Here is an 8,819-nt window from a genome sequence, read left to right as displayed (position 1 = left end):
GATATAAATGAAAAACTTTTTGTGGGAAAAGATAGAGGTTTTCAAATTTTTTGACTTTCCATGACATTTTCTTAATCGTCACAAAAAGTTTAAATAAATTAAGTTTTTCGTGATGTTTTTAGATGAGCAATTTTTATGGGAAAAGACGGTGTTCTCCAAATTTCTGGCTTATCTTGACGTTGAAAACACGTCATGAAAAGTTGGAAAGCTACATTTTTCTGACGTTTAAAAAACGTCATGGAAAGGTGAGACACATTTTTTGCGGGAAAAGACGGAGTTTTAAGCCTTTTTTAGCTTTTATTGGAAAACACGTTTTTTCGTGACGTTTAAAAAATGTCACGAAAAGATGAGGCGCATTTTTGGGTGAAGCCATTTTTTTTGTTAGAAAGCATGAAGATTTACAAATTTGCCGTCATCCTTTTTGGAGCGCGGGCACAACCTTACAAGAATTTTTGTGATCTCCTAATAGGGGTGTATAGATCGGACAAAAACCGAACCGACCCACCCAAACTAACCGAATATAGATCAGTCGCTCGATTTTTTGCCTCCAATTGGTCGAAATTGGTTTTGTGTTTTTAAAACCGATGGTTAAAAACAGATATATAAAACAGATAGATCGATGGTTAAAGTAAATCTACCCAAACGGATCGATCGACCGACATATTTATACATTTAATATATATATTTATTTATTTATTAGTGCCTCGTAAACCGTGCGGCACACATGGTGTCTTTTCACCATTATTCAGCGTGAATCACGTTGATTCACATTGCTTTTACTTTTACCATTTGTTTTGTTTCTTTTTTTATTTCATTTTCTCACATTCCTGCATGACCTTTATTTTTTTATTTTGTATAGTCAAATCTGGGGGTGAGCATCAAAGATTGAAAAATCGATCTAACTGATCGAACCGACGTCTGTTAGTTGGTTTGATAAAAACTTTGGTCGGAATCGGTTTTACATAAAGAAAAATTGAGTTAGAGTCAGTCGATTTGGTCGGAAAAGTGATTTTCAACTGATTGACCGACCTGTTATTTTTAGTACCAAAAATAAAAAAGAAAAAAGTGCAGTCTCCTCAACTTTGAAAACCAGTAGCCATTAAATGGCCGCTGGTTTCGAGGCACACTTTTTTTTAATTATATATTTTTTTGTTTATTTTTATATTATAATTTATCTTTCTTCTTCCACGTACTCTCATTTTCTCTCTCTTCTCTCCCCATTTGTTTGTTCTTTCTTGTATGTTGTTTTCCTTTTTTTCTTCTCACTTCCATCTCTCCCCTCCACTCTTTTTTTTTCTTCTTCCCACTTCCAACGACAGCGACGTAGCCTACTCAGTGACTATCGTCTCTCTGTGTTCTCATTCACCGACTGTTGCTTCATTCTTTGTTTTGCAGACGTAGCCCGCATCCATCAACCTTCCGTTTTATCAAGTGTCTGTCCATTTTTTGACAAAATCAATTGATTAAATCGATGGTCGGTCGGCCGGTACAAAGATTGTTAAGAAAACCATCGGTTTCGAAATTTGGAAATCAACAAGGTTGGTTTTTGGCATTGGAGTTTGTCAAAATTGATCCCGACCAATCGATGCTCATCCCTAATCAAATTTGGTATTATTTACTCTTTCATCTTCATTTTCTTTCATTTTTTTCCAAAACCCTCCCTCATCTCTCTTCACTCTCTTTTCTTCTATGGTTTTGATTTTTCATCTCTTCTCTTCAATTTCTTCATTTTTTTCTCAAAATCCTCCCTCATCCCTCTTCACTTTCATTTCTTTTATTGTTCCGATTTTTCTTCCTCCCTTCATGGCTAGTTGCTCTTATTTCCCAATTTCTATTTCATATTCTTCTTATCCTCCTCCCTTGTCTTTTCTTATTCTCAATAGTCAACTTCTGCCATACCCAGTCACTTAGGGATCTGCAACAAGCCCACAACCCGTCACCCATCCGCCATAAACCCACCACTACAGCCACGCGTTTTAGATCCGCTGCTGACCCATCGCTCAGATTTGCAATATATTAAAATAAAAGGTCGGTTAGACGAAAATTGACCGAGGCAGAAACTTATTTTGGCCTTAAGACTAACCCGACTGATTGATGTACACCCCTATCTCTTAATGTAGCTACATGAAAAGAAAAGTTTATAGAAAAGAAAAGTTTATAGAGATAAAAAAAAAAAATTAAGAGAACTTTTAGTGGAAAAAAATTCAGAGAGGTAAAAGAAAAAGGTCAGTGAAAAGTATTTTCTTTTCCCATTTTCCCCGAACTCTCAACCCTTTCTTGCCCTTCTCTCTTGTGAACATGCTCCCAGCCCTCCCCTCATCGTCCCAAACGCTTCTACCGGTGACCCTTTATGTGATTCCTCTCGTGAAACCCACGCAATTCCTTCGGCGAAACCACCCAACTCATCGAGCATCAACGCAATCTCCTCCGTATGATTCTGCAGCAACAACACTGATTCTGCCCCAGCGGCAATGTCGTGGCCCGCCATCTCTATATCTGAACAGCAACCTTTACCTTCTTGGGGTTTTCAAGTATTCCATTAACCTGTCTTCTAATAAATTTCTTACTTGTTATTTCCCCAACTCTTCATCATTCTCCAGTTTCATCTTTTCTTCTGATTGTTAGTTCTCAGAAAGGACGTTTCAGATTGAAGCCAACTTCTTTCGTGCAATGCAGATAATGGTTTTCAACCCTTTTTTATTTAAGTGCCTTTTTTTTTCATCCGCCCGCCTTTTTCTTATATAGCTTATTTACGCTTGATGCTCATGTTATGAAAACTCATATCTTGAAATCACCTTCGACATCATATGGTCGTTTCCATTTAGTATTTTGACATCTCTTGTATTGTTTGGGGAAGGGAATACCCTGGACACGTGGAGGACCCCCATTGATGCTCCAAGATGGCTCATGAGTCATGCCCAGCTCGGATAGCCGAGATGGCCGCCACCAACGCCGACAAATGCTAAGTATGAGGGCCGAGGTGAGCCTGGCCCAGATCTGACCTACCGGGGAGCTCGGTAGGGACCGAGATGAGCAACTGTCTGCGGCGTGATTATCGGGCGTAACCGTCGGTCCCGAGATTACCGGGTGTAACCGACGGTCCCGAGATTACCGAATGTAACAGTCGCTAGATTAGCGGGACCGCCACCCATAAGTAGAGGACCTCACTCCCCGATCAGGTACGATGATTTCTGGCTCCGAACTAAACTTGGAATCCGACCTATACTGACTTGATCGTCGGAGTGCTCACCTTTTTGTGCAGGTCCGCCCAAGTGTTCAGGTCGGTCCGGAGGCCGAGTTCGAGCTACAATCAGGAACACACTGTTGTGCACATCTCTGCATAAACATTTGGCGCCGTCTGTGGGGACGACTGACAATCTAAGTCATCCCAATTCCTTTAAACCAACACGCGAGCGAACATGGTTCAACCAGCGAATTCGACTAATACGACAGATCGAAGGACTCTAGCTGCCAGCGATGCCCACCAGAGGGAGGTCGGAGCAGCGGCGGTAGAGGGGCAAGGTCACGACGGCCTAGCAACGGAACCCCTCCGCAGGTCGGCACGGATCACCGCGCCTGCCCTACCGCCTGCGCACCCGAGGACGTCCAAGGCCACCCGTGGCCGAGGTGGGACCTCTAAGAAGGGCGCCCGGGGTCCAGCCCTGGCTCCAACAAGCGAGAACTTTGATGCGCTCCAGAGAGAGATGGAGGCAATGCGCACACAAATGCGCTCCATGGAGGCAATGTATAACGAAATGGTGCTGGCTGCAGGCGCAGGGTCCCGATCTGAAAATCGAGTGACGCGCATGGACGTACGCGAGCAAAGGGGTTCCCACCTCGGTCGAGCCGAGGAAGAACGTCCCGAAGACAACGAGAGTGAGGGGTACACTCGCCAGAGGGGAGACCTCCGTGAGCATCTCAACAGAAAGAGAGGCTCGTCTCTCCGAAAAGGGCAGTCACCATCCCGCTCCCACAGGAGCTCCAACCAGCAGGCTGAATCCTCTCACAATCCCGCGGGGATAATCACAAGGGAGGAGTTCGACCAGCTGAGGGGGGAGCTCGATGCTCAGGTGGAGGCCTTAAAGGCCAAATGTGAGCAGAAAGACGATTCACTGAACGATGGCGACTTGGGAGAATCGCCTTTCACCTCGGACGTTTTGGAAGCACCAATCCCTCCGAAGTTCAAAGCTCCTACCGTGAAGCCTTATGACGGGACGAAGGACCCCAAGGACTATGTTGAAGTCTTTGAAGGCCTCATGGACTTCCAAGCGGCATCAGACACAATCAAATGCCGCGCCTTTCAGATCGCGCTTACTGGCAGCGCGCGATTGTGGTACCGGAGACTGCCAGCCAGGTCGATCTCGACCTACTCTCAGCTGAGAAGGGAGTTCCTCGCCCAGTTCTCTTCTCGGCACTATGACAAAAAGACAGCGACCCATCTCGCCACCATCAGGCAGAAGGAGGGTGAGACGCTGCGGGAGTATGTCACCAGATTCCAGGAGGAGCAGTTGAAGGTTGCACACTGCTCCGATGACTCGGCCATGTGCTATTTCCTCACCGGTCTAGCCGATGAAGCCCTCACGGTGAAACTTGGAGAGGAGGCCCCGGCCACCTTCGCCGAGGTGCTCCAGAAGGCGAAGAAAGTCATCGATGGACAGGAGCTCCTCCAAACCAAAACCGGCCGACCTGAACGAAAGATCGGCCGGGGCAGAAGTGGAAAAGATGAAAGGGCAGATCCCAAGTCCAAGGACAAGGGATCCCTCTCCAGCGGCCGAGCTGAGTATCGAAGGGCGGAGAACGGACCTACCAGGAGCCGACCTTACGAGCGCTTCACCCCAACCACGATTCCAATTTCCGAGATCCTAACGAACATCGAGGATTCTGGAATGGAAAAACTACTCAAGCGTCCGGAGAAACTTCGAGGAGCCCCGGAGAGGCGCAGCAAGGACAAGTATTGCCGCTTCCATCGGGAGCACGGCCACAACACGTCGGACTGCTGGGAATTGAAGCGCCAAATTGAGGATCTAATTCAAGATGGCTACTTCAAGAAGTTTGTGGGAAAGCCCAGGACCAGCTCAGCAGAGAAAAAGGAAGAGCGAAAGCGTTCAAGGACGCCACCCCGGCGCACCGACCAACCTGCGGTCATCAATACCATTTTTGGAGGGCCAAGCGGGGGTCAATCCGGACATAAAAGAAAGGAGTTAGCCCGTGCAGCCAGGCGCGAGGTGTGCATCATTGGGGAGCAGGGGCCGACCTGCCCAATCACCTTCGACGGTGCAGACTTGGAGGAGGTCCACCTGCCCCACAATGATGCCCTTGTGATTGCTCCCTTGATTGATCATGTGGTGGTCAGGAGAGTGCTGGTAGACGGGGGCGCATCCGCTAACATCCTGTCCTTACCGACCTACCTCGCCTTGGGCTGGACGAGGTCGCAATTGAAGAGAAGCCCGACGCCGCTGGTTGGGTTCTCTGGAGAATCGGTCATCCCAGAGGGTTGCATCGACTTGCCGGTCACGCTGGGGCAGGACCAAACTCGGGTCACGCAAATGGCCGAGTTCGTGGTAGTTGACGGTAGATCGGCCTATAACGCCATCTTTGGGAGACCCATCATCCACTCATTTCGGGCCATTCCCTCAACACTTCATCAAATTTTGAAGTATTCCACCCCAATGGCGTGGGCACGGTCCGAGGAGAACAGACCGCTTCGAGGGAGTGCTATGCCGCCGCACTCAAAGGCTCATCGGTCTGCGCCCTCGAAACTCTCAGGGATGGGACGCTCGAGTTCGAGGCCGACCTGCCGAGGAAGGAGTTTGCCGCACCCACTGAGGAGCTCGAGCTTGTTCCTCTGCTTAGTCCCGAGAAGCAGGTAAGCATAGGAACCAAGCTGGGGGCCACCGACAGAGAGGAGCTAATCCACTTCCTCAGATCCAACTCGGACGTCTTTGCGTGGTCCCGTGAGGACATGCCTGGCATTGACCCGCGAATTATGACGCATCGCCTCAGCATAGATCCATCATTCCGACCTGTGAAACAAAAGAGAAGACCTATAAACAAGGAGAGAAGTGATGTAATTGTTGAGGAAGTTACCAAACTTTTGAAAGCTGAATACATAAGAGAAATTTCGTATCCCGAGTGGCTCTCCAATGTTGTATTAGTTAAAAAATCTAACGGCAAGTGGAGAATGTGCGTAGATTTTACGAACTTAAATAAGGCATGTCCGAAAGATTGCTTCCCACTGCCGAGGATTGATCAGCTCGTGGACGCCACAGCCGGGCACGAACTGCTCACCTTCATGGACGCTTACTCTGGGTACAACCAAATCAAGATGCATGTCCCAGATGAAGGTCATACCGCTTTCATAACAGACCAAGGTCTGTACTGCTACAAGGTCATGCCCTTCGGGTTAAAGAACGCAGAAGCGACCTACCAGAGAATGGTGAACAAAATGTTCGCCAAGCAGATCGGCTGGAATATGAAAGTGTATGTGGACGACATGCTTGTCAAGAGCAAGCAGTCTAAGTCGCATCTCTCCGACCTGGCCGAAGCCTTCGAGGTTCTGAGGGCATATCAAATGAAGCTCAACCCTGCTAAGTGTGTCTTTGGAGTCTCCTCGGGAAAATTCCTTGGCTTCATGGTAAACAACCGGGGAATCGAGACCAACCCCGAAAAGATTAAAGCCGTGATCGAGATGGAGGCACCTAAAACGCTGAAACAGCTTCAGTGCCTCAATGGCAGGATTGCGGCCCTGAACCGGTTTGTTTCAAGGTAGACAGATAGTGCCTCCCTTTCTTCAAGGTCTTACGAAAGAAAGGGTCGTTTGAATGGACAGCGGAGTGCGAGCAAGCGTTTCAGCAATTGAAGAGCTACCTCTGTTCGGCACCCTTGCTTGCCAAGCCCATGCCGGGGGACAAGCTCCAATTGTACCTAGCAGTGTCTGACAGTGCCGTCAGCTCGGCCCTAATCAGGCAAGAGGAAGCGCGGCAAAACCCGGTCTACTACACAAGCAAGGCTATGACCGAAGCCGAGACTAGATACCCTCAGATGGAGAAGTTGGCTCTCGCTTTGGTCACCTCGGCCCGACGACTTAGACCATACTTCCAAGCCCATACGGTGGTGGTGCTCACTAACTTGCCCCTTAAAAGTATCTTCCACAAGCCGGAAGCTTCCGGGCGCCTAATGAAGTGGGCAATAGAGCTAAGTGAGTACGACATCCAGTTCGAACCTAGAACTGCGTTGAAAGGACAAGCAGCGGCAGATTTCATAGCCGAGCTCACACCACCTTCCGAGCTGAGCGAGTCTGACCTGCCTTGGACAGTCTATGTCGACGGATCCTCCAATGAGAAGGGGTGCGGAGCCGGGGTCCTCTTGCTCGGACCAGGGGGTGAGCGATTTGAGTATGCCTTGCGGTTCAGCTTCCGGACTTCTAACAACGAGGCTGAGTATGAAGCATTTATTGCCGGCCTGCGAATCGCTCGAGCATTGGGGGCCTCTTGTGTTAAGGTCTTCAGTGACTCCCAGCTGGTTGTGAGCCAGATCAAGGACGAATACCAAGCCAAAGACACCCGAATGGAGAAGTATTTGGGCAAGGTCAGATCATACCTCGCCCAGTTTCGAACTTACGAGGTAAGCAGGATTCCGCGAGCAGAAAATTCTAATGTTGACGCCTTGGCCAAGTTAGCATTGGCGTACGAGACCGACCTCGCCAGGTTGGTCCCCGTCGAGATCCTAGATAATCCTTCCATCTTAGAGCCAGAACTGATGGAGATCGGCGCTCTAGAATCCTCATGGATGGACCCGATCGCGGACTTCATTAGGGGCAACTCACCACAGGACCCCAAGGAGCGTAGAAAGTTGGCAAGGCGGGCAGCTCGGTTCGTGGTCCGAGATGGGGCATTGTACCGACGTGGCTTTTCCCTGCCTCTATTGAGATGCCTAACCCCTGAAGAGGGCCTGTACGTCCTCAGAGAGATCCACGAAGGAGTGTGCGGCAATCACTCAGGCGCCCGGTCGCTGTCAGCCAAAGTGATCCGGCAAGGATACTATTGGCCGACCCTCAGCCAGGACGCCAAGAAGTTCGTTAGAACTTGCGACAATTGCCAACGCTACGGAACCATAATCCACCAACCTCCCGAGCTGCTCACCCCCATCTCGGCCCCATGGCCATTCGCGCAGTGGGGGATAGATATCATTGGTCCTTTCCCTTTGGGCAAGGGCCAGACCAAGTTCGCTGTGGTTGCTGTGGATTACTTCACCAAGTGGGCCGAGGCCGAGACGCTCTCCCACATAACGGAATCCAGGGTCACGTCCTTCGTATGGACGAATATTATATGTCGCTTTGGTATACCGCAGGCCATAGTGACAGACAATGGGAAGCAGTTTGACAATGCCAAGTTCAAAGACTTTTGCAGCAAACTTGGCATAAGTCATCTCAGCTCGTCCCCCGCACATCCGCAAGCAAATGGGCAGGTGGAGGCAGTCAACAAGATCATCAAGCGAGGCATCAAACTTAGACTAGACTCCAAGAAAGGCAGGTGGGCCGAGGAGCTACCAGAGGTTCTGTGGTCGTACCGGACCACCCAACGAGAGTCGACGGGCGAGACCCCGTTCTCCCTGGCCTTCGACTCCGAAGCTGTAGTCCCGGTTGAGATCGGCATGCCATCTGACAGAGTAGAGCATTACGAGCCTACGACGAATAAGGATGAGCTGCTCCTCAACCTCGATTTGTTGGAAGAAAGAAGAGCAATGGCCCAGCTACGCCTGGCGGAATATCAGAGCAGAATGGCCAAGCATTACAATGCCCGTTTTCGACCTCGGGCCTT

General features: G+C 49.2%; 1 protein-coding gene across 4 annotated transcripts; it reads left to right on the top strand.

Annotated features, from left to right (window-relative positions):
* The first annotated feature begins 1,199 nt into the window (after nt 1-1,199).
* On the top strand, nt 1,200-5,880 carry LOC148208670 (uncharacterized). Of its 4 annotated transcripts, XM_088118999.1 has the most exons (3): nt 1,200-2,531; nt 2,626-2,682; nt 2,858-5,880. In XM_088118999.1, the coding sequence occupies exon 3, from the start codon at nt 3,420-3,422 to the stop codon at nt 5,868-5,870; it is 2,451 nt and encodes an 816-aa protein (XP_087975125.1). In that variant the 5' UTR covers nt 1,200-2,531; nt 2,626-2,682; nt 2,858-3,419; the 3' UTR covers nt 5,871-5,880. The 4 variants fall into 4 exon arrangements, with proteins under 4 accessions (XP_087975125.1, XP_087975126.1, XP_087975124.1 ...); XM_088119000.1 differs by lacking the exon at nt 2,626-2,682 and having other exon boundaries at nt 1,200-1,608; XM_088118998.1 differs by having other exon boundaries at nt 2,626-5,880.
* Nucleotides 5,881-8,819: the final 2,939 nt, after the last annotated feature.

Source organism: Momordica charantia (assembly GCF_013281855.1).
Source record: "Momordica charantia cultivar OHB3-1 chromosome 10 unlocalized genomic scaffold, Mcharantia_2.0 BLBB01000010.1, whole genome shotgun sequence".
Lineage (NCBI taxonomy): Eukaryota > Viridiplantae > Streptophyta > Magnoliopsida > Cucurbitales > Cucurbitaceae > Momordica > Momordica charantia.
Note: the sequence above shows the minus strand (reverse complement) of the source record. Positions and strands in the feature narration are given on the sequence as shown.